This window comes from Alosa alosa, chromosome 6 (assembly GCF_017589495.1).
Source record: "Alosa alosa isolate M-15738 ecotype Scorff River chromosome 6, AALO_Geno_1.1, whole genome shotgun sequence".
NCBI classification, from domain to species: domain Eukaryota; kingdom Metazoa; phylum Chordata; class Actinopteri; order Clupeiformes; family Clupeidae; genus Alosa; species Alosa alosa.
In genome coordinates, this window is record NC_063194.1 from 13,147,475 (window position 1) to 13,174,330 (window position 26,856).

General features: G+C 41.2%; 3 protein-coding genes across 3 annotated transcripts; 2 read left to right on the top strand and 1 right to left on the bottom strand.

The window, feature by feature from the left end:
• Window positions 1-4,680: 4,680 nt before the first annotated feature.
• Window positions 4,681-10,526, bottom strand: ubald1b (UBA-like domain containing 1b). Its single transcript, XM_048246484.1, has 3 exons — window positions 10,099-10,526; window positions 9,624-9,680; window positions 4,681-5,141 (listed from the first exon to the last, which is right to left on the bottom strand). The coding sequence occupies exons 1-3, from the start codon at window positions 10,204-10,206 to the stop codon at window positions 4,836-4,838; spliced, it is 471 nt and encodes a 156-aa protein (XP_048102441.1). The 5' UTR covers window positions 10,207-10,526; the 3' UTR covers window positions 4,681-4,835.
• A 401-nt stretch (window positions 10,527-10,927) lies between these two features.
• On the top strand, window positions 10,928-22,316 carry mgrn1b (mahogunin, ring finger 1b). The gene is given in 17 exon segments (XM_048246442.1): window positions 10,928-11,577; window positions 11,884-11,903; window positions 11,905-12,003; window positions 12,120-12,208; window positions 12,305-12,451; window positions 12,693-12,810; window positions 13,200-13,266; window positions 13,373-13,416; window positions 14,014-14,061; window positions 14,172-14,240; window positions 15,646-15,805; window positions 16,062-16,171; window positions 16,366-16,580; window positions 17,686-17,797; window positions 18,912-18,957; window positions 19,518-19,622; window positions 20,299-22,316. Coding segments are annotated over 17 exon segments (1,638 nt in total). The 5' UTR covers window positions 10,928-11,489; the 3' UTR covers window positions 20,400-22,316.
• A 1,103-nt stretch (window positions 22,317-23,419) lies between these two features.
• Window positions 23,420-26,657, top strand: LOC125296496 (forkhead box protein J1-B-like). Its single transcript, XM_048246447.1, has 3 exons — window positions 23,420-24,060; window positions 24,208-24,768; window positions 25,189-26,657. Exons 2-3 carry the CDS (start codon window positions 24,223-24,225, stop codon window positions 25,954-25,956), a joined length of 1,314 nt encoding a protein of 437 aa, XP_048102404.1. The 5' UTR covers window positions 23,420-24,060; window positions 24,208-24,222; the 3' UTR covers window positions 25,957-26,657.
• Window positions 26,658-26,856: the final 199 nt, after the last annotated feature.

Below are 26,856 nucleotides of genomic sequence, written 5' to 3' on the forward strand. Positions count from 1 at the left end.
GTGATTCATTTCTTTAAAAAAAAAAAAAAAAAAAAAAAAAAAATATATATATATATATATATATATATATATATATATATATATATATATATATATATATATATATATATATATATATATACATACAAACTGAATGTATGAATATGTTAGTAATGGAAATATAGGACATCATATATTTGAAATATATATATATATCATTTTATTTTATTTACTTTAAAGGTACCTCTAGATTGGTGTGGAATGGTGAATTGTATATAGTTTGTATAAAAACTAAAAGTAACCTTCAGGGTACAAACTTTAGCTCTGTTTCCACTGTTTCTCGCTTACACTGCATTGTGAGGAGTTGGGATCCGGGCAGGGCCAGCCGGTGTGCAGCGAGGCGTAGTTTGGATGAAGTCGTGTCAGCAGAGCCATTAGCACCCATATGGCTGTGGTGGATTCCCAAGAGGTTGGCAGCCATGCCCCAGATTGATCCTTTAACACATTCACTGGATGAGAGATCAGGGGCACTTTTCTTTAATTCAATTTGTTGACTATTTTCAGGTGTATGTGAATTACTATACTGTATATAACACTGTTCATGCTTTCATTCTTTGTAGATAACGGTTATGAGATCAGAACAGGTCAAGGCATGCAACATACACAACATATCCTATGAAGTAAGATCTCAAATATCATAACTATTATGCTTCAAAGGTGATGGCAACCAGGCGGCCCATTTATAGTTACATTTAATTAGGTAATCACAGAGAGAGGATGCATGCAATTTTCCTCCTGCCTCCACCTACTGGTTGGCCTACATTTTTGGCACCCTCCAGTTAACCCTAGAAGGTATTACTGTTGAATGTTATGTTATGGAATGTTATTCTCCAAGAATGAGGAAATGATTAGATGCATTACCTTAAGCTTTGTGTGTGCATATAAGAAATGTGCTACATTTTTAGGATATATTTGCATTCCTTTGGCGGTAACTCATGTGTAACACACTTCACACATTTGAACAGTTTTAAAAGCCTGCACTCAGCCTTGTAAAAGAAGATGCAGTAATGGAATTTGCAATAACGGTAATTCCTTTAACCGTTTTCACATGCTGACTAAGACATATCCTTCCTGTTCAGCTGCAGGCGCTTCCAATGCCAACAAACAGGCAGGCTGTTCTAGCGGCCTCCTTCCTTAAGAAAAACGAACTGAAGTTCTGATGTGGGCCAAAGCAAACCTGTTACCCTGAGGCAGGACATTCAGTGAGGACAATTAAAAATCGTCCCCTGAGGGAAATGCTCCACAGCCTGCATCAAACTTCAATTGAAAAGGTATAACAATGCATACATATAATGTAAACAAACCAACATACATTGAAATGGAAAATAAACACACTACCTCATTTATAGCATGTTTTAGGTCATATTTAGGCACACCTTTGAATGGCACCAATTTGTTTTTGTCTCTTCCTAAATGAAGTAAAATTAGATACTTCTAAATTAGCTACAAATTAGTTACATTAAGCATCCATCTCAAGGCAGTTCCAGTTAGACAGGTTATCCTACCTATTGTTTACCAAAGTGCGCTGCATAAACAAATCATAATAAGGGGACTTGCTTTTTTTTTTTTTTTTGGCGGTTACAGCCATCATTTTTTTTTCAATGCAAAGCCCACTAAGGGCTTGTATTGTAGTTGGTTGCAGCATTAAGACAGTTGTATATTGCTTGATTTTACATATGTGATTAAAAAAAAATCATTCCCTGATCCCCCCCCAGTATAGTGCAACTCTATGAATCCTCTTTCCCCTCCCCTCAGATATATGGGCTATAATGGTCAGTGTTTAGTGTTATGACACAGAACAGGAGCATTGAAATGCAGGCATTGTCCATTTCTGAGGCTGCAGCTCAGGACAGGAGTCCCTTATGGTGGGCAGGGCTCGCGCCTCGTCTGTTTTCTTAGATCAGGACACCATGTTCTCTGCGCTCTAGCGCGAGCGTGAGTGAGGGAGCAAGCGAGCGCGCTGGCAGAGCAGAGACAGGCGTGACACACTGGGCCAGACTGCGGCGATGCGGCACACAAGCGCAGTTATGTAACGAGTAGGGCTGCAGAAACGCACCGACAGAGAGAGAGACCGAGCCCAATCTCTCCCTCCCGTCCTGTTGGAGAGAAAAAATAATTCTCTCTTCAACCCCCCACCCCACTGACAAGATCACATCTTAAAACAGCAGCTGTGCTCATTTTTCTTTTTTTTCCTGTGCAATCATCAGTTAATTTTACATGGATAAGAATAACTACAATTAATTCATGCAATCATTTCAGAATTATTTGGCTACATGTATGTCTTGCAGGCTTAATAACTTTTTTTTACCAGCCAGTTGCACTCCGCAGAGGTTGTAGTCTGTAGGTCTATAGTTCTGCGGAGTGGCTGATTGTTTCGTTACTTTGATACAGAAGGGTTACTGTCGAGTTTTCCCAGTACAGTAAGCATCTCTTTCCCCTCCATGGCCCTTTAACCCAGTTCTCTTCCATTTTTAGCCAGCACATGAAAAACTCATTATAAAAGCACAAAGTGAATGAAGGCTTACCAAAATGGTCACTGATAACGGTTTTAATTACAACCATATGCTCATCCATCACCAAGAGCAAGGAAAAACAAACAGCTCAGCCTGCGTATACAGACAGACAAAAGCAGGGCTGTGGATGAAGGAAGAGTGCCTGCAAAGCTCTCTCCTGAATATAAACAGGGAATATGAAAAAAAAAATCGTATTTTCCGTTTCTTCTTAGAAATCTACAGGCTGAGAATACCATTTCAAAAGGCTTGTTCTGGACATGCCCAGCCCTTTGTCTAGCTCAGCTTGTCCTTGCCCAAACTGGCAACTGCCTACCATTCAGGTCACGCTTTGCAAACACTGAAACTCACACACTGAGGTGACAAAGGCAGACGTGGGTGTTCTCTAGTGAGTGCCTAAAAACTCAAAGGTCTTTCATGGGCAGGTGCTGGCGGGGAGGCAGAGGAGATTTAAGGACATACAGTAAACCCACCACATGACCCACATTTGCCTCCATGTTTATGCTACTTGTTTTATGACTGGGTGGCTGTATTGACAGAATATGTATGTAGTCAGAGCGACATAATACGGTAGCTAAAAGCTACTCGGATCACAGATCTCCAATTGGCCTTCAAACATCCATGTTTCATGTTTTCACACAGCCTCTCGCGCATTGTTGATAAAATATTATTTGATTGAAGCCTTTGCTTAGATTCTTCTAATTCTTCAGTGTCAAATAAGAATTTAATTGCTGTCTGGAGCAACGAAACACCAGTTACCTGTGTATAGTTGGATGGTTACGATAGCACTAGAGGCAAGGTCATACCAGGTCATGTTTGAACACTGAGAAACTTCATCAACAAATCATTAGCTATTGCTAGCCATTACTGCTACCAATTAAAGTCAATCATAATGTCTCAGAGAACTTCAAAATACTCTAAAATGTTTAAACCAAAAAATAATAGATGAAGTCTAGGGCAAATGTTAAGACAAGGCGAGAGCCACAAAGTCTAGGCAGAAGTTAAATACTGGAATGAAAACCAAAGCAATTATGATATTTATCTCAACACTAGTGAGTGGGAAAAGACCTTGCCACTGTGGTCTTAAGTTGGTATTGGTCTACACATACTTTCTTTGGGTGCGGAATAAACCATATCCGATTCCAGACAAAGGTAAAAACATTGCCATGACAGACACAACATGCCTTCAGACCATTCTTCTCTATCCATATCTCGTGTTTTTCTGACAAAAGGTTGCCTTAGTCCTCAAAGTAGATTCCTGTCGACAAATGATATAACACACCAAGAGAGTTTAGAGTCAGTCTCACATAATGTATACCTTGTTTATTGTCACAAACAGAACACTGATAAATTAATGAAGGCCATCCACAAATATTGTGGAAAGTGGTTTCAATGGTCATACAAAGTTGTCATCTGCTAATCTTAAAAAATGTGAAAAATGAAAAAAATGTGTAATGAAAAAGTACACCAGAACCTTCAGTGCTTCAAATAATATTCATCTTAACCTTTTGCTTTCTTGTTGCAATAAAAAGATCATTAATACAAGCCTTCTTAACTCAAACAAAAAGAGTGCCAACTTTACTGAGGTCCTTATAGTAACTCTAGGGTTTCTGATGAGTTTCGGAAATAATTCATACCAATTCTTACCAATAGTATAGGACATATTTTGGTGACTAGGCTTGCTTAGCTGTCCACCAAATCAAATGAAAATTAGGCCTATTGTATAATTGCAATTGAAGATATGTTCGTGTGGATGATACGAATGACTCAGATACCACACACACACACACACAGCGCATGATTTCACTTTGAAAAAATGTTCGAACTTAAAAAACTGAGTACACACCCTGTCATCTAATGCAGTGTACTCAGTTGTGGGAGAGAGCTAAAGAGAGAACAATGCAAGAGTGGACATCTCACATACCAGTAGAGTCCTCCACAAGAACCCCACTTGCGCCCTCAAGTCCTTCACATCTATCGGCCTTGTTCTCCATTTTAATACTATGGGGACAATTTTAAACATTCAAATTAAACAGAAACAAAAACAAAATGTTCTTCTAGGCATTGAGGCACCCTGTGTTTGTCCCATCAACCGTGCCCCCCCAACCACCCGCCCACCCACCCACACCCGTTTCGCCCTGTCATTGTATACTGGTTTGATTTCTTCTTCAGTGCTTATCCACATTGCAAAAGATAGATCTCCATCCCAACCCTGGCCCTCTCCCCACGTCCCACCCGAGAGAGGACGGTCCTCCCAGTAGTGTGTAACCTCCCTGCGGTAGGCCCTCATCTCTCCGCCTCCATGACCATGGTGGCCATCTGCTCCGGAGAGGCCTGCTGGGCCACGGCTGCGGGCCAGCCTGACGGGGGGGTGGCCGTCTGGGGGGCCCGTGGCGCTGCAGTCCACAGGCCCTGGGGGCTCGGGGCTGGGGGGCTCATGGCCCAGTTCACCTGAGGTGGTGGGGAAGTCGCCATGGACCCACGGGGGCTGCCCGCGCTGTTGTAGCTCTCCGAGGCCTTGAGGCGCGAGAACATGGCGAGTGCGTCGGGGAAGTTGGGTGGCGTCGCTGGCGTGTTTGCTGGAGTGCACATCTATGGGAGGAGGAAGGAGAGTGACAACAATAAGGAGAGTGTAGTGTTCCGGAAAAATCTTTCATTCACCCTTACTATACTTTTCAACTATCATTACAGGCCATTTTTATGCTATGTGTGACGTTACCGTTATTGTTATTTCCTGCCTATTATCCTAGGTTTATACATTGATTTAGCAAAATGTATTCAGCCATTAGGTTAATACACTGGGGCAGGCTATATATGGGAATGCATTTATTTTCTTCTTTCTGATGATACCATGATCCGATTAATTTGGCTATTAGGCACTGTGGTTAATTCATGTACATAGTACATAAAACACTGTCCTGTGGTTTATACGCGATGCATCTAATACAAGGTAAATTACTGTACCATAACATTGGTCACCAAATAAATTGACAATAACAAGAATCAAATGACAATTCTATAGACAGCTTCACGTGTAATTGGAGCTTCCCCCTATTGGCTGGCCCCTTGGTGCGACATGAAGACTCCTACTTCCTGTTTCCTGTCTCTTAGTACATGCTATAAATGTTCCCAGGGGCCAATGCCCTCAAAGCAAAACAGTAAGCCACCATGCCAAAACAAACATGACCTAAGGAAAATTCTCCATTGCAAATTAGTAGTTTGACATACACATCACATACTCCCGAGTCCACACAATTATTCCCTGTTTTTAGAACACAGGATATCCTTACATCTATGCTTTGTACAAAATGTGATCATGCAGTGCATGCATGACAAACATGTTTTTTTTGTCCTAAAGAATTACACACAGGAAACTGGTATCCTCATCTCTAACAAGAGAGATGCCCATCAAAATAATTCCTGGTGATTACAATTGTCAAAACACAGTTACAACTTCAAGAGAAAACCTGGGACTGCTAGTGCTTCAAGAATGGATGGAAATAATTCAAAGTGTAGGCTAGATGCCAAAAGAAGGTTTAGTTCTATTCGCAGAAAGAGTCCGCAAGTCCTCCCTGGTGTGATGTAACTTTTTTTCTGAGAAAAAGACAAGAGACTTTTCATTGTCACCTTCACACCAGTGTGCAATTATGCCTGCTGAGATGCTCTCAAGAGCGGCGTCTGAACAAAGACACTAACCACACGTTTCACAGCACCAAGGTACAGCCTTCAAAAGATGACTACTGTGGCATGAAAACTGAAGGAAAAACAAAGGCATTCTGCCAGGAAAACACAGCTGAGACTATTCACTAAACATTTAGTTTTTTTTGCATTTGTTTGAACAATGGTATTCTGGCCCTGTTACAAATGCCCTCCATTTTGTTGGCCCAAAACAGTGTCCATTCAAAACAAATGAAGTATTGTTTTGTATATGCCCACAACAATGTACAAAAGGGTTTGTTTACACTCGGATTTTCATTTTACAATCTCTAAAAGGTAACGTAAATAAATAACATTCCTCTCTAATGAACACTGAATGCATTTCTATATTTTAGGCACATCAGTATGGAGTGTAAAGACCGCTGTGTAATCCCTGTAGCAATATAGTGTGACAATAATTATCTTTTCCACACCAGCCCTGCTTGGCTCTAGATATTCTATTTACAGTACTGTTCTACTCCCTGTCCAATAATTCTGATTCCAATAATTTGCACATTGTTACAGCATATTTCTACAGCCATACTTAAACAATAGTTGTTCAACACCAGTACACAAGACAGAGCAGAGATGAGAAAGAACAGGATGATCAAGGCATAACAGAGGATCTGTGTAAGAGTACCCTAGGATGCGCCTTTTCATAGACAAAATACCACACATGATAATGACAAAGATGTAGTGAATGAAAATGACTAAAGAAGAACCCCTAAAGGGAGAGAGGGGAATACCCATCCCCCTCATTCTGTGTCACATGCTAACTTTATAACTCCACTTCCTCTTTACAGGAACATGCATCTACTACGTCCGTCATAGACCGAGACGCACACACAGGGGATCACACAATGATCACACACAGGGGATCACACACTCATCTTGAGGAGAAATTAAGATTTCAGTATTTCACTAAACAAATTCTCAGTATTCAATGATGAAAACTTTGAGCTCGGTACATCAATCATGATAGCCATTTGGACCTTAATTATTTTTGGGAGGGGTTAAATGTCAAAAATTGTTATGACCTCTTGCAAGAAACAGTACAGTACACTAATGAGAACTGATTTTCCATTAAACATACATTTAAGCTTTTCCCAATTTTTAAAGGGGGAAGAGGTATAAAAATAAAGAACTTGATTTCCTTTTGCATAATAACAAAATGTACCTCTTGTTTTTTGCAAGAAGTCATAACAATTTTTGACATTTAACCCCTCCCAAAAATAATTAAGGTCCAAATGGCTATCATGCTCATCATGATAAAGGGACAGGCGCTAAGCCTGTAAATGGTTTATAGATTGTTTTTAGAAAAGCCAGTGCCTTTCCAAGCACAATGAAGAACAAAGAGACAGGAAAGCATAAGCCCAAGAGAGAATGAAGTACGCAAAGTGCAACAAACTTTTTTTTGAGCAAAGGAATTCAGATGTCAACACTGACTCAACTAGAGGGCTCAGCTGAAAGTGTGAACTGTGTCACTCGATATCCTCCTCCTCTGCTGTCACAGGGAGTTTCTCAACACACATTTGTTTCCTACAAGCTGCACCATAGGCCTCCATGTTGGCAAATCCTCTGTTACTGGCACTCTCTTGTTCCTGACCTAAAATAAAGCGCACATACTACTGAGCTGACATATTTAAGGACCACAATGAAAGGACCACAATGGAAATAAGCCCTAGGGCTTTATTGTGTTTATCATTTTTACCAATAATGTACAATGGCATTTTATTTATTTATTAATTTCAAAATCAATCAATCAATGCATCACAAAAACATGCTTGTCGTTTGTTTTACATTTCACATCATAATGGCCGCCTATTTGAATCCCCCCATAAAATATCAAGGGTATTGTTGATAGTACTTCAATAATATCAGGCAGGTAGTAGTAGTAGTGGTGGCGGTGGTAGTAGGAGTAGTGGTAGTAGCAGTTGTTGTTGTGGACACTCAAGTACGCTAGAGCTTAATAATTGTCTGATGTTTTTAAAGACAAACCAGACAAGAAACCAAACAAAGTCAAATCAGAATCTATTCGATTAAACAATGGCTTAATCCCTTAAAATGTTCATCTTGCTAGACAGGTTCACAAAAGGATTACTTTTGTTCTAATTATGGCTTAGAAGCTACATACCGTAATGTTTGGGGGTTTTTTTCCAGTGAACAGCATCTGAACTTAAAACAGTTAAAAAGTTTTGCATATTGCATGTTCTGGTGCTTTGGATAAGGTTCTGTGCAAAAGTTCTTTAGCCAACCATGGTCTTTACATGGATTTGAAATGGTTTCAATGTAGTCTGCATCAGTTGAGTTCAGGTTGTTTGTAGTGTGTGTCAAAGCATTGGAAGACCTTAGATTAGCTCTTTAGAGATTCAAAACTGCTGTATGAGGCTATTAGACAATTTTAGTAACACCAAACATAATTGTGAATACCCTTTTCCTTGAGGGTGTCTTCCACAAATGGCTTCTAATGGTTCCCTGTATGCTGCATAATTACTTAGAGCAGCCATTTTAATAATACAATAACCATAAATCTGGTAAAGTTGATGTTTCCAGACTAAGTCCCGGTGTGAACTGAGTCATTATGTAGCAAAGTCCTTTAATAAATGGAAAACTGAAATACTCATCTGTCGGTACACCTACTGTAATGTTCCCACACTCAATCACAGAAATTGAATCATATTGCCTGTAGGTAATGATCGACTAACTACACCATATGAAGTGTCAGTTTTAAGTTATTACACCCATTTGTGCATGTCTGTTTCCTTAGATCTAGTCAAAGCTGTTCAGTCAAACGCCAATTGAATTGTCAAGCAGTACACAGGATGTTGATATTCATAGAAAATAAAACATCTGGTGTCTGACTTGCTTAAATCATGGCCTTTGGGGACATGTTCTTTGAAAGTGTTGAGTTTACTTCAGCGTTTGAGTTTCATTCATAGCGCTGAATGCAACTAACACTACACCACCACGGATGTAAACAGCAGTTTCAAAATGTTCTCTCTCCTTCCTGGAATCACCCTCCCCCACAATTTAAGAACACGTATGAAAGCTTGAATTAGCATTTAGATGTCTGGCCAGTCTGCGTTAAATTTGAATCAAAGGTTTCTGAGTTTCGTGGGGCAACCAGAGGCCCGACCTTGGTGTTGTATAAATATGTTTAATTCTTTAGTAGGCTCAAACAGTACAAAAAACGTGAGCAGAGTCTGTGTTTATTTTTGTTTGACGCGTGCTCCGCAACATGGCGGACAGGATTTATTTTTTGTAAGAATACCCTTTTAACCTCTACATATTGCTATCACCACTAAGAACATTAATAATGGCAAAACACCACAACAACCAAACAATTATAGTGCCAAGAAAACATATGACCATACTTACCATTTGATGGTGGCTGTATGGTATATTAGTTTCTTGAAAGAATGTGCTGAGAGCAGTCTGCAAAACCGAAAAAAGCTCGACTGAGTAGCCTAATCAACAGAGCTGATATAACATCTACCGTGACAAACTTCTTGCTACAAAATCTCCTTTGCATTCCTTATAGTTGAAATTACACAATTTCACCAATAATTCCCACATTACATCGATTTGCCATTTAGCCTACATTACATAACAGCAGATGACAGTGTTGGTGTGACTTGCACGCTATCTTTACATGAGCTATAATGAATGTCGAAATTGTAGATATATCAATAATATTTTAGAGCAGGAGTGTAGCCTTTCCTGGACTACACGGTTCAAACGAGTCCTTATTTTTGTTCAAAGGAATCAAGTATTGCTAGGGCTAACGGGTTCTCCAAACATACACAATTCAGCCACCTTCATGTAAACAGAAATAGAGCAAGCGTGTCCTTACCTCGAACTGCCAGTGTGCCGCTTGTAAAAGCTGCTTTGCTTGGTCTGCCGCACAGCCAGCAGTTAGAACAAACTGATTAATCATGACCTGGTGTTTTAATTCATCCATAATTATTATGTTTACGTATCAGTGTTGAAGCCTAAAATCGAAACGAGGTTGAAGGTCTCGTCTTTTCACCCATCCACCATTGCCGGTTGAACCAACGATAATGTTTAAGTAGGCTAACAGTGTCCTCGGCGCCCCCTGACTGACAACTGACTGCAGCGAACTGAAAGGATCATTGTGGTAGGCTAGAGCTGCTTGCAAATCCTCCTCAACCAATAATCTCAACTAGGTGTTTCTGTAACGTTATAGGAAGTGTCATTAGTTCAGTAAACAATACCAGAAAATTATGACCAGCTGCTGGTTATTGCCAGTCGGTTTAACAAATGTAGGCATCAGTCTTGAATGGACATGCTCATGCTTAAAACATATAAATCAGTACCCCGCATTTTACAGGAATGTATTATTAATTTTAGTAATTGTGTAATTTTCCAGGGTAGGCAATTGGAGAATTCAGAAAATCACCGCACGTGTTTGCTATCAAAACATAACATGCACACATATTATAACCAGAGAATTTCTATCCCACGTCAAATCTGCTATCTTGGAATAGAAGCTAAATGCACGGATTTGCTGTCGTGTAGCCTAGAATTGTCTACAAGATAACATTTTCTTTCTACATGATCAAGCTAATGTTTACAAAGATATTTCGGTAGGAGGTGCCTTGATGTTCTTGTCAAGGGTTGGATTACTTTTTCAACGTCATTAAAGCTTCAGCCAATCATATCGTTTCATGCTGAGACACGGCGGTGTACTAACGTTAGGTTAGACTTTTCTGCCTTTGGCGTCTAATTTTTATGCCATGTTTATATAACATTTCGTCAGTCGTTAACAGCAGAATAGTGCTCCAAAACACGAAATTCAAATTTCGAGAATCAAGAAGCTAGTGTACGACTTAAGATTCACGTTAACCTGTTCCCTAGTTAGCCAAATCATTAGCTGGCTACCTAGCTAATTAGCTACTTACGTAGCTAACGTAAGAAGAATCATTGCTCAAACAACGTTATCGTTATTTACCCTGTAAGTTATCGTTTACTGTCAGATCTTGTTTAACTTATTCACCATCGAATTACGTGGAGATTGTACGGTTCAGTTTTACCTGATTGTCGTATATTTTGTCAACACAGCCGGGTGTATGTTAACGAGTCGACATAACTGGTGGTTATCCTTTTAGCCAAACAATCTAGCTAGCAAATATCTTCTAGCCAGTTGAGCTAGCGTTTAACATTAACGTTACAGACTTCATTGCGTCTAAGTTACCATCTAGCCAGATCATCAACAAGAACAAAATGGGCTCAATACTTAGTCGGAGGATCGCGGGTGTCGAGGATATTGACATCCAGGCTAATTCGGCATACAGATTTCCACCTAAATCAGGTAAGCTAACGTATAGCCTTGCTTTAATGTATTATCAGTGTGTCTAATGTAGTTAGCTAACCACGCTTCCATGATACTAGCATCAATTTATGATTGCTCAGGCCCTGGAAGTAATAAAGGTATTATAGCTGTACCAGGGACTACCTTACTAACTGGCTACTTTGCTACCTTAAAATGTTGTGACGATACAGCTGTATCAAACCATTATGAAAACAGACGGTGCAGTCTCCACAGCACATGCCAACTGTTCAAAACAATTGTCTTTGTGAAAACCATACGTCTTGACGTTTGCCATGTCTTTCTAAGGGAACTATTTTGCCAGTCACTTTTTTCATGGGAGGGGAGAAATTTGACACACCCCATCCAGAAGGCTACCTCTTTGGGGAAAATATGGATTTGAACTTCCTTGGCAATCGTCCTGTACAGGTAAAACCCATTTTAAGTATGTCCTATAATAATTACACCCATTTTAAGTATGTCCTATAATAATTATTTTGTAGGTGATTAAACCTGATTTGTATCTTTATCTCCTTGACTTCTAGTTCCCATATGTTACACCGGCACCTCATGAGCCAGTTAAAACGTTGAGGAGTCTTGTCAACATCAGGAAAGATTCCCTGCGTCTTGTAAGGTGAGATGGTTTCCTTTGATTTTTGACTGTCAGTATTGGCATTGATTTATACATGCTATTAGCAGTCTTTGATTCGTTGTCTTCGTCTAATTTCAGGTACAAAGATGATGCTGACAGTCCCACAGAAGAAGATGGCAAGCCCAGGGTCCTATATGGAGTCGAGTTCACCTTTGATTCAGATGCACGGGTGGCCATCAGCATCTATTGCCAGGCTTTTGAAGAATTCAGTAATGGAATGGCTGTGTAAGAATAAGAGTTCCATTTTGAGCAGAGTTATTTTTTTGTCTAACTAGTATTTCAGATAAGCAATCTCGTTCAATAGTATTACATAAAGTGAAGCAGAGTGCTGTGTTTGTAAGCAGTGGCGTTGTGACTCCTCACCAATGTGTAGGCGTTGATGCTTTTTAATTAATGCTCTTTTAAGTTTTTGATGTGTAGTAAAGATCATTATTAAATGCTGTGATGTGGTGATGCTTTTCACCAGCTACACCTCAAAGGTTCCCACTATGGCTTCCGAAACGGTCCACTACAAGAGAGGAGTGAGCCAGCAGTTCTCTCTGCCGTCCTTCAAAATCGATTTCGATGAATGGAAGGAGGAGGATGTGAGTACAGGTTATACAATAGTTGTTGATTACGCATGATTTGCTCACCTTGACAGGTACAGAAAATCAATCAAAGCTCCTATGGAGTCATTGCACCTAGTATGTAGTTGCACGTAATATGCATGCAATCTGTCAGGTGGTGTATTGTATAGATGAAGTGCAGCAATGACTGCATTACAATATATGCAGTGGCCTGTACACTATACACACAAAACAGTCCAGTTTTGTTTTTTGGGGTTAATTTGTTTTGTTTTTGTCTTATCTGTTGCATTTTTTTTCTTCTTCACCGAGGGATGGAGAAAAACGCAATTTCATTCCTCTGGATGGCTAGTATATGTGAAGAAATTGACAATAAAGCTGACTTTAACTTTGTGTGTTATTCTTGTCAGCTAAATTTTGATCTTGATCGAGGTGTCTTCCCCATGGTCATCCAAGCAGTGGTAGACGAAGGGGATGGTAAGTACTTATGAGAAGCCTTTCCAATGAGGTTGTGACACCTTGTTTACTGTAGTGCTATTTGTTTTTGTGTGGATATACTTTCAAAATATTTTTTTCTTTGCAGATTGCTTAGGACACGCCCATGTACTGCTTGCAGCCTTTGAGAGAGTGAGTTTACAGTAAAGTTTCTCAGGACATTTTCTGTTTGTTTTTCTGGACTCTTCACACTAGTCATGGTTGGTTCATGTGGTTTATAGTTGCTGAACATGATTGTAACAGAAGGAATGAATGTAAACACTGAAGCTGTTACACTTGTGTTACCTGCATCTTTTTTTAGTTAAAAGTGAAACTGGCAGCCAACGATCGTATATGCTCTTTCTAAATGAAACTGAGGAAAAATATCTTGCATGTTGAAATACTGAGAAGGCTTTGTATATTTCTTTGGCATGTCTGTGCAGTTGGCATATTGTTTGTGTTGTAGTTGAATTACTCTTGTTGTGGTTGTGTTGCACCTCACATTCCAGGGTGTGCAATGCTACACTGATGTGTTGCTTTTTTTTAAAAATTGCCCTTCATCGCTGGATTTAAGGTTTCCTGTCTGCCCTCCTCAACTATTTTAATCTGCTGACCCTGTTTTTTGCCTATAATGAACCATCTGAGACTGAGCGCGTAGTCTTTGAAATCCACTGATTTAGATGTTCTCTCAAATGTTATCGTAGAGTATAAATAGGAGGTTAACCAGTGTGCCCCATTTTTGGTTGACAGCACATGGACGGGAGCTTTTCTGTGAAGCCTTTGAAGCAGAAACAAATTGTGAGTATCTTCCTACCTCGTAGACAAATACATATTTGGATTATCTTGGACTATCTGTGTAAAGTTTGGCAGACAGTTTTGATCTCTACATCAACCATATTTCCCCACAGGTGGATCGAGTGAGCTATTTGCTGCAGGAGATCTATGGGATTGAGAACAAAAATAACCAAGAGACCAAGGTGAACATTCCCTTCCACAAGGGTTCTCAAATGTTCTTTCCACAGTTAGGTTCGCTAAAATAATTCCTTCAGTTCCACAACTTAATGTGATGCAAAAACCCCAAACGCTAAACTACACATGATGTACAGACGTGGAAGTAGAACCTACCGTGTGTATGTGTCAACTTTGGCAGAGCTCCAGTGAGAGATCACTTACCTGTGGCTCTCACTTACCGGTGAAGTTCTTGACGCACCTCATGAATAGCGATGTTTCGGTTCAGATGGTCAAGTCAAGTCAGTTTTATTTTTAAAGCGCATTTAAACATGCACAGAGTGCAACCCAAAGCGCTCCACAAACAAGACGCATAACAAGACAAAAGATGCCGGATGGAGCGGCGTAGTTGCCAGTGTGCCCATGACATCAAGACATGACAAATACATTTAGTTCAGTTTTGTTGTGGTGGTTTAAAATCCAAAGGAGACAAAGATTTGCCTTGCTAACCGGGCAAACACACAAGGGGACGGTCAGGTCAGCCGCCTGTTTTTCACAAATGCTTGCAAAACTAATTGTGTGCCAGGGACACAGGACAGGTGTTCATTCACCAATTAGCCACAGGTAGTGACATCACTGAAGCCCCGCCTGCAAGTCAGTGCTTGCCCTATCATGTAACCCTAACTTATCCTAACACATGAGTAAGGATATCGTGGCACCTGGCTCTAGTTTAAGTGACGGATAAAGTGCAAAGTTCTTGTGCATGAATTATAACTATCGTGTGGCATGTAGGAGAACTGTAGCCTGGCTCTGCCCTACTACGTACTTCCACTCAATTGTCATTTTCCTTCAGTATGTCGTCTGGGTTTTCGGCATATTCGCGGGTTTTCTCAGGCCAATTGAGGGAGTGGCTGAGAACAATGACGTTGAGGTCATGCGCTAGTTTGAGCATGGCGTACGTCACGACCAAACTTTAGCGATTGGTTATGGCACACCAGAATGGCTCTGGGCAGATCCATTAATTTGAAACTTCAACAGCGTACCTGCCTTCAAGAAAGTTAACGCTTGGCAATGGAAAGTGGTCAGACTGTACAAATTAAATGTCCGATAGGATAAGGCTAGGAGAATTGAGGTGACCCACCAATATCTGTGGCTTAGGTCTTGGTAGTCCTTGTGGTGTTAAATTAGCCTAGTTATGAAATTAGATTTAGTTAGACTTTGCACTTTGCATCATTCAAATTAGGGCTCTGTGTGTGGTCTCTCTCCCAGCCTTTGGATGACGAGAGCACTAACGACAGCAGCGAGTGTGTGACTGAATCACCACTCATCCTTTTACCAAACCCACTCCCAGTCGTGTCCCTTGTATTGCTTTGTGTCCCTCGTATCGCCCACATGTAAATAACAGCCTCACTGACTGTGTCCTTTCTGTCCCAGCCTTTGGATGACGAGAACAGTGACAACAGCAATGAGTGTGTTGTGTGTCTGTCTGACCTGCGGGACACGCTCATCCTGCCCTGCAGACATCTGTGTCTGTGCAACTCCTGTGCAGACACACTGCGCTACCAGGCCAACAACTGTCCCATCTGCCGCCTGCGTAAGTAAACAAAAACAGCAGACTCATCACTGCACTGTGTCCCCCTGATTTTGCATAGAGTCATTTTTGTGTTGGGTGTGACGACTGACATAAGCATTAATTTATGCTTAACATTAATTACATTTACTTACTGTCAGACATGTTTTTCCCTCTCAAAGCTACTTATAAGTGAGGAACGATACCTAAGCTTCAGTACAGTGCATAGCCTAGTGGCGTATATGTGGTGATTAATGTGTGTTCCTGTTGTGTTCCCCAGCGTTTAGAGCCTTGCTGCAGATCCGAGCAGTGAGGAAGAAGACTGGAGCCCTTTCTCCAGTCTCCTTCAGCCCTGTGCTTGCCCAGACCATGGACCATGATGAACACTCCGTACGGGTCTAGTCTTAATTCTGTTCTACATTTAGTGTTGAGATGCTTACAGCTCTGTAATCAAAACCCATGTGTATGTTCATTTTCTGCTATGTTTTTTGATGTTTATAAAATTTGCTAATATGGATAGGAAACAGACAATGGTGAATTATCTCACTTTGCTTTTGTGTGTGTGTTCTCTCTGCTCATCCCAGAGCTCCGACTCGGTTCCTCCAGGCTTTGAGCCCATCTCTCTGCTGGAGGCGATGAACGGTCTGCGGGCCGTGTCCCCAGGGATCCCCTCCGCCCCCCTCTACGATGAGATCAACTTCTCGGGCGGTGTGGGCAGTGATGGCCGGCCCCTGAGCCCCTCGGAACTACCGGGGGACAGCGCTCTGCAGAAGGGCAAAGTCAGCAAGTCGCCTGACAGGTGAGCCTGTCCGTCCCTCTGTGATGGTGCCCACCTCAAACACTGCAATGTCCTCGAAAGGAATCACAGCAGCGTCTGTGGGACAGTCAGAACATTAGCTGTTATGTGATGCTAACAAGGGAGTTTTCCCAAGTGTGTGGTTTAGTGACGAACCTGGGAAAATTAACTCACGCATTTTACACACACCTCATTTGGTCCGGACCTTCGGACTTTTCAGTTTGGTCCGAACCAAAATTGTAGGTGAGAAAGTTGCCACAGACCACGACCACAAACTTTGGTCCGAACTAAAAGATGTTTGTCTCGGTCCGGATCAAACTGAACCATGGTTCGGTTCGTGTGCAGTATGAAAACACTTTTTGGATGTTTGGACTTTCGGACCAATTACAGAAAGTTGAGGCAGCTAGCTACCAAATAAATACAATAAATAGCCTAAAATGAACCGCGAATGCATACGGGGAGACGATGAGATCATATAGCCTAGCCTATTTAATTAGAATTTGAATTAGAAGTCTGACAATTTGGTCTAAAAGTCAATTAGAAAAAAAGTGTGTTAAAATATCTTTTTTTATCTTAAAAAATCTGCGGCAGCAGAATATTAAGGTATGTGAAGCCATAAGATAGGAAGGTAGGAAACCCCACTGAATTGACAACATGTCAACGTCAGACACATGCCTGTAAACAAACCAATTAAAGGGAGACGCAGCGCACATAAGTGGTAACGACAGGATGCAGGGACATCATGCAAAGACGGAGGCGTTTTGTCCTGAGTGTGTGTGCCGTGGATATGTGTTGACATTGCTGTGGAGGCGCTCACCTCCCGTCATCTCCACTGGGTAGTTGTTGGCCCGAGGTCAGGAAGAGGAGAGAAAGATGGCTGTGCCAAGGCCTGTCTGAGAGGTTCTGCCAGAGGACACTACATCCTGTATCCAGCAGACTGATGACTCTGCAGTGCTACCTGTGATTCATCCCGTAGACTTTGCAGGTCCCTGTCCTTCTTGTGTGAGAGGAAAAACACCAGACTCCACAGGGAGGCAGTGTGTTACAAAGCAGTGTCCATGTCCTCTCAATCTGTGTGTGTGTGTGTGTGTGTGTGTCTTTCCTGCAGCACCCTTCGGTCCCCATCCTCACCCATCCAGGAGGAGGACGAGGAAAAGCTGTCGGAGCTGTCGGACGCCCAGCCGCACGCTACCCTCTCCAGTAGCCCCGTGCCACCTGAGGTCAGTCTCCTTGCTCCCTGGCCACTGGTACACCTTTTAAGGCACAGTCTAAAATTCTGTTGATGTTTCAGCTCACCAGCCAATCAAATTCTACCCCTTTCTCCCATGCTCCCGAAGCGACACATTGATTAACTTAATGACTCAAATCACTTCACATTTTTCCTATTTAATGAGCCAGGACTAAGCACAAACACTGGAGATTTACACACTCTGAACCAGCAACTAGAAGACTTCAAGTAGCAATTTGTTGGTTGGCAATAATTGTATTGAATTAAAGTTGCATACTAAAGCCGCATCCTTTTTAGGAAGTTGGATAGTAGATAGAAAGGTAGTTTGGAGTTAGATAAAAGGGTGCATACTGTTGTCTTCTCTGTGTATGCAATAACTCGGTCATACACAATTAGCCTATCTTAGCATAATTCACTGAAAATGGGTTATACCAGTTGGCCTACATGCATGCAGTTAGCTAGTCTATATCTAAAAGGGAACTATAGGGTAACGGGTGTAACCCAGTTCCAGTGAATTTTGCTTAGATAGGCTAACGGTGCCAGACTGGGTTGCTGCATGCACAGAAAAGGGTATGTATCCTCTTATCTAACTCTCGAGTAGACGGCAAATAAGTTAACTTCCCAAAAAGTTGGCAATGTCCCCTTAACGGACAAGCTTAGGACTCGCATAGCCACTGTTTGACATCATTCAGGACCCTTCCTCAGCCTTCGGCATGGAGTACACTGAACAGTACGGCATTCTGTGATGAATTAGCCTGTCGTCCCTTTTGGAATCACATTCTTGTTCTCTGGCTGTGATGAATGGCTGCATCCCCTGAGGTGTCTGGTAGCAGTCTGGTGCTTTCTGTGTGCACTGTTGACATTGACTGGGCGTTTAGAAAGGCACAGATAAGCACAGGTCTTAAAGTTCTCAGGCCCTCTGCCTCAATTCAGGCTTGGGCCAGAGTGTTTAACATTTGAAAATAGAGCGTTATACATAACAGCTTTGGAAGGTTTCTGATCATTTCAGACACAGAGGTTTGCCTTGATTTAAGCCCTGTAAGCAATAGAAGGGACATTTATTTCATAGTGATGATCCCTCCATTGTTCCTCCTGTATCCCAGCAGGCCAGTGGAGCCGAGGACGTCCCAGAGTCCACCACTCCTGAGGATGGTGAGTATATGGGACTAATTTGAGCTGACTTTCCTGCCCTAATGTTCAGAAAGAACCCACGTGTCACTGCACTAAAACGGCCCATCATCAGAATATCCCTCATTAAAGTGCTTAGCAAAATGTATTGTGCTGCTACGGTGTTATACTCTATTAGAATCATCTGTTTTTTCATTTGGATATTCTGCCCCTCAGAGACTTCACAGATCATCTGTTAAGATCCAAGTTAAAAAATTGCTTGCTCGTACAATTACTGAACATCACTGTAAATAAATCCAACCCACGCTCTAACCTGAAACTTAACCATAAATTGTACTTAACAGAGTTTCAACAGATAGTTTATGAATAATCTGAGCATCTGTAGATAGTCTGTGGGCGGACTGTCCAAGTAAAGTGTGGCCAAATCTTTTGAAGGATGTGACGTCAGTTGTAGCCAATGATTGTAGCACACTAGCTGGACATGTATTGAAGTTCCAGTGCTAATAGCTAAGCGCTAATACAGGGTAATGTAGGGGAGTGGTGAAATGTATGAGTAATGGCCTGCTCTGTGCTGTCTCTTGCAGAGGAAGGTCTGCTGTCTGAACAGGAGATAATGCAGGACTGCAGCAGCGAGCACAGCAGCCTGACCAAGACAGAGAGTGACCCTGCCGAAGACCTTTCTCTCCCAGGTGTGCACACACATTACTCTGATACACATTACACATTCAAAAAACCGCAAAGAGTAGTAACCCAGAGAAACACACAGGGGTGATCTAATGAAGCTATGCCCTCATAATAGATTGAATTTTGATACTAGTCACAAAAGGAAACCTGTGTGTGTGTGTGTGTGTGTGTTGAACAGTGTAATCTAGTGTGTGTTTTGTGTTTTATCAGGATCAATTGACACTGTCTTTCTCACTCACTGCTTTAGTGATTCTGTGTAAGCACACTGTTATCTGCGCTTTACACACGATTTCACCTGTCTCTCTGGCAGTCTCCTCTCTCCTAATTGGCCTTCTGTACTCTGGCTTGGCATTCTAACAACTGTGCTGTTGTTCCTCTGTGGTTCCTAACTGAACCCCCTTGCCATCCTATCTCCCTTCCCTGCTTTGCTTTGCACAGCTTTAGGTCCTGAGTCCTGCTCTATTGGTATGGAAGAGTAACTCTGGTATGTAGTGGGCTCTCTCCTTCACTCTTGCTTCCCTTTACTTTCTTGTGTGACTCAAGCTTGAAAATGAAGGCTTATTCTTACAGTGTAGTGAAATCATTTAAAAAAAAAAGAAAGACATGTCACTCCGGTGGTTTGTAGATGAAATGTGTAAAGGTGAGAACGCTTGTTCACATTGGCTCTCTTTGTCTGTGTAGGGTCGTCAGATTCCACAGAGAGTCTGAAAAGCGAGAGTACCAACTGCTCCAGCCAGCCTCTCCTGCGCCCCCTAAGCAGTTTGCACATGGAGGACGAATAGCTTGACCCCCTACCTACCACCCCAGACCCCAGGTGGACACCTCTCTGTGTCTGAATTCCCCCAGCGTTCCTCTCTCCCTGTTCACTACTGTACATTTCCAGAACATTCCCTCCTTATCCAATGTGGACCCTTCGGAGATCGAGCATGAGTGTGCTGCTAGGGATCTCGCTTTTTGTCCGCGCCAGCAAATCAAGTTCTGCCCCACCTAAGACTGAATTTCTGTAAATGGCTGGTGGCTGTCGGCATGACCTGTTGACTGTTGGCGATAGTGGATGTTCATGCTGAAGTTAATCATGGTAACCTTTTAAAAAAGTAGACGGCCCTAAAGCTCCCTTTTTGATGAGGTTTGGAGGTACCCATGACACTTATTATAGCTGTGTTCCTTACTAACTGAGTGGCATTATGCAACTGTAGTGATGTAAAATCTAAAAATCTGTTTGGTGATGTTCTCTTTTTCATTCTTTGACGGTAACCTTTCACAAACATGCACTTAGTGAGTTTTATAAGCTTTCGTTTCCCATCTCTGTATAAGATGAAGGGTTAATTACCAGTCTATTTCAGCTTATGATATGCACCACTGCCCTTGTGTTGGGTAAGATGGATTTTCGTCAGGACCAGAACTAATTTGGTCAAGGTCACAATATAGCGAGATTTGTGTCATGCTCATCTTTATGTTATTGTGATTAGATTCATTTTGTAAGGTATGGTTTAATCCATTTTTTCAAGTTTTTTTTTTCTGTCATATGTAATGTGTATGTAAAGTTCTTCACAGTGTTATCTGTAAATGTGTACATTTTAACTGTTTATATTTGAGAAGTGTGATAAGGCAGTGCAGCTGAACTCCTGTTGTTGTTGTTGTTGTTGTTATTATTATTATTATTATTATTATTATTATTATTATTATTTATATTAGGTATGCTTGTATATTCTTGACATAATGTTGACGTCTGTGCACAAGTGGCGTCAAAGCTGATTGCAACTGTACTGATTTATTTTTTCCTAGCTGCCTGGCTGAAACATAGTATTGTTGAACTTGACCGTGTGCAGCAGTATATTTCTCAGCTCCCAGTGAATATTGGTCCAGTTTGCTAAACACATCAAAACATGTTCAAAAGTGAAAAGCGAACTATAGTGAAGGGTGTGACAGGATATGGTTGTGTTGCCGCGACAGTACCCTTGAGTAGCTCGGAGTCTACTGACTGTCCCCAGTCCTGCAAGTGTAGCATTACTCATATAGGTATATGTGCCTTTCTTTAGAGCAAACATGGCTACTTGTTGCTTGGGGCTTTTGTATTCTTGTGAAAGGACCACTTGTCAAGCACATAAGAAAGCCTTTTTAAAAATAATTGATTATGTACAGATCTACAGTATGTGAGTGAACTCTAAACTGGATAATACTGATTTATTTCAACAGCAGTGTTTTATTATATAATAATTATGAATATGTTATTCATCTGTAATAACAAGGTGTGGTATGCTTTAATGTTAAGCTTTGTGTACTAAATGAAGTAATCTATGCTTTTCTGAAAGGAACTGCATCTCACAAAGTTTCAATTGTAAGAGCCTGTGTATCAGCTTTTATCTCCACTGACACATCCTCTCCCCCAATATTAACCAGAAACCTCTCTCGTTTCGCAACAGTAACAGGAATCTTAAACACCAGATAATTTCACTTGTGGGCTTATTTATAGTTTATTTCACACTTTAGACTCACAGTGGCTAGACTATTCTGATGTGCCATCTCAGTATACTGATACACCGTGCCTTCTTGTTCCTGTTCCAAATATTATTGACCTGGTATCCAGGGTAATACTGCTTTGGGTCATTCATTGTTTAAAGCATACGCTCAAGATACTTTTGTCCTAGTTGGTGTAGAGGCATGTGGAAAACTAATAAAGCTTAACGTTTCAGTAATGACTTTGTTGTTTCAGAGTCGTGGTGGTTTTATCATTACTTTCTTAATATATTGTTTTCTTTTACTGCTTTGGGGAAAATACAAATAACCTGGAATTACTTAACCCATTAGTCCTCAAGACACTGATCATCATAGTGATAATCAAGTAAAAAATCCACAAGGGATCAAATTCAATCAAATGTCTGATTCCAGTGTGTCTTTTTCCTCAAGTGAAGTAGGGTCACCACAAGCTTTGAGCTCTTATCTTCTTTTCCAAGTTTGCTACATAGCTTGAACAAACTAGCTGAGTGTATGTGATGCAATATTATACAGTGTACTGTATGTGTGTTGAGGTGTAGTTGTATTGACACATCTGTAAGGCCTTACTGAAATATCACTGAGGGATGCAGAAATTGAGTCATCTGGTGGCAAAGACAGACAGACTTGAGTATCATCCTTATAAGAATGATGGGCAAATCCATTTTTCATTTGATTTCATACTTAATCAGGTTTTCAAATATGTGCCTCAACTTGTTTCTACTACGACTTTCAATAACAGAGCAATTAATGTGTCAAAATGATAAAACTCTTCTAGGTTAATGTGGTTGAAGAATTGTGAGTTTAAATGTAGCCCTGTAATTTGTCTTTTGTTGAGCATTTCATTGTAATATTTGGAGTGAGGGTAGAGTTTTTCCCTAATAAAACAGTAAAGAATAATCTCACAAGTCCTATGAAAGAGAAACACTGTAGCCTATAGATGTATCTTAAGAAGAGGCCTCTCCAGGATTGTGACAGTCGACTGAAGTAGCCTAGGCTAACTCAGAGCCATATTACCTTTATATTGCTCTGTTACTCGTTTACAAAAGCAAACCACTAGATGTCGCAGAAGGATGCCGTCGCGTGTGGGAAGGACGGACAGGTGGAAGAGTGCGGCATTTAGGCTACATATGGCTCTGTAGGCTACCTTTAAGACAACCTGCTTGCGAGCTAAAGTTTCTTTTAGTTTTTACTTTTATGTAATTCAGATTTTAAATTTTTATGTCAGAATTTGAATACCTAATGGAAATCGATCATAGACAACGTAGGTCTTAGGCTAGGCTACTTTGTCCCGGTTTACAAATACACTTAATAGTTCAGACCATAGTCTATGGTTCAGACAAATTAGATCTGATAGATATTCGGACAGCATTCATGTCAGCTACGTATGCCCAGTCTGGCCCACTTGGTTGAATAATATCCCTGCCCAAGGCGTTTGTCATAGCCTACAGGACAATGTCTTGTAAATTGTTTGAAAAGCTGATGGAGTGTTTTAGGCTATATCATTCATTAAGCGTTCATTCTTAGCCAAAGAGTTTTAGGTTAACATTGGACTTCTTGTGAGTATTAAGTTACTCGCAGTGAAGCGTTGCAAAGTCATCATTCGTTTATTTACAAACCCTTCGGCTTCGAACTCGCAGGAAGTTGGGTTGCGAGCAGAGGTTGCGAGACGAAACCTGGTTGCCTAGGAGCCAATCGAGACCTGGCGTTCTGTTTCAAGAGCTCTCTAGCTGTCATTGTTTTCCACAGGCGACCGTCAGCAGTTTTGTTTAGTTGTTGTCTTGTTCCAGAACAGAAAGAACAAAATAATTCAATATATAAGTTCCAACAGGACACCAACCAACCCTTATTCAAATATAAGGTGAACTGTTACCAAGATCCAAGGCTAACATCTTCGAGCAGTTTAGCCACTGTTAAAGACTACAGGTAGCTAACGTTAGCTACAAAAAAAAGGTAAGTTTACCCAGTTTTTTTTCTTGTTATCGTTGTTTGTATTTATTTATTATGGTTGCTGATATATAACATCATATTAAAAATATGTCACTGCTCATTCAATACTATTTGTGATAAAAACCTAACCAATTTGCTTTTCACATAGTGTGGTGTTTCAGAATGCCAGTGCAAGGCTGTCAGGACATGGCTACCAAGTTCAAGAGGAAATGGATGATGCTCCACCAGAAGGAAGAGAATGCCACATCAGGACAGGACGATAGCCTCACTAGTCTGCAGTGGCTTCAAGGTTTTTCCATTCCCAGTGCTAACCCGCAGAGTCTCCCTGGCTCCAGATGTCACCCAGAGCACCTGCTGCACCAACAACTTCAAAGCACATACTCCTCAGTCAGCCCTGCAGCTTCCACAGGTGCACCACAAGCCTCTGGGTATCTGACATCGTCCACCATCTCAGTCAGCCCAGGTGGTAACAGCTGTTCATCCCAGCAGGAGGAGACAAGTCAGGGCGATCATCACGACTTCACAGGAGCCGTCAGCTCGAATGTTGACTTCAAGACAAATTCCAAAGTGAAACCTCCTTACTCCTACGCCACACTCATCTGTATGGCCATGCAAGCCAGCAAGAAAACCAAAATGACCCTTTCAGCCATTTACAATTGGATCACAGAGAACTTCTGCTATTACAAGCATGCAGAGCCAAGCTGGCAGGTGAGGGACTTGATATGATGTTAGGGTGCTGATGATGTACTGTAGATTCATTAAGCAATACATTTGAGTGTAACCCACACCCTTTTATTGGCATATTGGTAAGGTATTTTACATAGATAGCAGTATTGTTGTAGTTACCCTACTTCACAGTACATTTGTCAGTCAATATCAGTGAAAGGAGCAAGCCTTTTTAATTGATATGACTGACATTACTACAGACATTTCAGAGTGTGAATTTATTGTTATGTCTAGGCCTGCATTCCATGTCATATTAAAGTCTATTATATGAAAGCATGTCAAGCATGTCATGTCAATTAGGTCATGATATGAAAGTATGGGGTCCATACCATTGCTATACATTTTGACATGCCTTTGGCCAGCAAAACATTCATTTCTCCAATGTATCTATTCATTTTGCAGAATTCCATTCGCCACAATCTCTCCCTCAACAAGTGTTTTAGAAAGGTACCAAGGCAGAAAGATGAACCAGGAAAAGGAGGGTTCTGGCAGATTGATCCTCAGTATGCAGACATGTTTGTCAATGGCATCTTTAAGCGCAAACGCATAAATACTTATCAGAGTATCCCCAAACAGAGCAAAGCGTTCAAGAATTCTCAGGAACATATTCAGGCCCTACACGGGGGAATGAAGTATGTCAGGAAATGCAAGCAACGTAATTCTGGCGACGGCCAGAACTGGGCTCAGAAGTCTCCACTTCTGGCGCAGCAGATGCGAGCGCCTTCAGACGCTTGGGCTTCAGATGCCTGTGATGACGAAAGAAGGAGGCAGACCTTTGACGACCTGGAACTGAGTGCCGCTCTGCACTCGCTGAGCAAAGAAATGGAGGATCTCCAGCCAGGTTGGCACATCGCGGGCCGTGGGAACTGGTGTGTGACCGGTCCAGAGCCCCTGACCCCCAGGTTTGTGGAGGTGAGCGCAGTTGGCGGCCCAACCGAATGTCCAGGGGGTTACCCGCAGCAGATTCACGGCGTGCACCTGTCCGTCACTCCCCCACAGTACTACGAGGAGCTCACCATGTTCTCGGATCAGCAGTCGTACGCCTGGGACTGTCTGCGAGAGGAGGTCCAGGCTGTGCCCGTGTCAGTGGATAACGGGGTCGGCGTCTGTGATGGCTTCTTCTACGAGATGCAGTCCTGGGACAGGATGGAGCCTTACCTACATATGTAAACCTCTCTCCCCGAGTCAACACCACCTCAAGCATGACTTTTTTGCACAGGTTTTTGCTTAATGAATTAGTTAAGATTCTCAACTAATCAATTAAGCAATTATCTAATCAATTAATTGGTTAATTTCTTAATTAACTGAGTGATACAAAAAAGGAACTCATGAAGGGTGAGGAATTGTTGATCTATAGCCATGTATCCTCTTCGGGGAAACATGAGAGAGCATCACAGGACTATATGGCAGTGAAGTTTTGCAAAGCCCATTGAGAACCACACAGTCCAAAATTGTAGATTGTGTGTTTTCAAGAGTGTTTAAATTGTATGGTTAGAAGTTTCAGGTTAAAAGTTTTTCAAAATGAGAATCTGCATCCCCTAGTTATTTCTTTTTGAAGAGATGATACAAATATTTAAGATGTTTATCAATGTTCAGTATTTGTATAAGAACACCTCGTCTCCAGCACTCTTCATACATTTATTTGTTGTCTTTTGCTTTTTTTGTTATTACATTTTTTTGGAAGATGGATGGGAATGTAAATAGAAAGATAGCAGGTGTCTAAAAGGATAAATATTCTAAAAAGCATCAGTTTTTGGATGCAGTATGGCAACACTGGATGTTTGCTGTTGTGATCTCATTCTATAAAAACAATTCAAGTTATCAAATATCTGCTGTGATGCTTGCATGAATAAACAAATAATTTTGCTAGACATGTCATTGTTAGACAGGTTCAGGAAGTGTGACCATTTAAAATGTGCTACATGTGCTACAAGGTCTTTCCTTGTTTACAGTGTAAAATATACTGCTAAAAAAAAAAAAAATTAAGGGAACACTTACAGTTTTCCACAATTGTTAAAACACATTTTTTGAAACCTTCCACCCTTTTCTCCATTCTCAAACTACATTCAC

What these genes read in the sequence shown, in the direction of transcription:
- LOC125296496 (XM_048246447.1), top strand. Translation starts at nt 24,223, where the DNA reads ATGCCAGTGCAAGGCTGTCAGGACATGGCTACCAAGTTCAAGAGGAAA. An exon ending in ATGCAGAGCCAAGCTGGCAG is followed by an intron (nt 24,769 to 25,188) that starts GTGAGGGACTTG and finishes TTCATTTTGCAG; the next exon opens with AATTCCATTCGCCACAATCT.
- ubald1b (XM_048246484.1), bottom strand. Translation starts at nt 10,206, where the DNA reads ATGGATGAATTAAAACACCAGGTCATGATTAATCAGTTTGTTCTAACT. An exon ending in CGGCACACTGGCAGTTCGAG is followed by an intron (nt 9,681 to 10,098) that starts GTAAGGACACGC and finishes TCGGTTTTGCAG; the next exon opens with ACTGCTCTCAGCACATTCTT. An exon ending in CATACAGCCACCATCAAATG is followed by an intron (nt 5,142 to 9,623) that starts GTAAGTATGGTC and finishes CTCCTCCCATAG; the next exon opens with ATGTGCACTCCAGCAAACAC.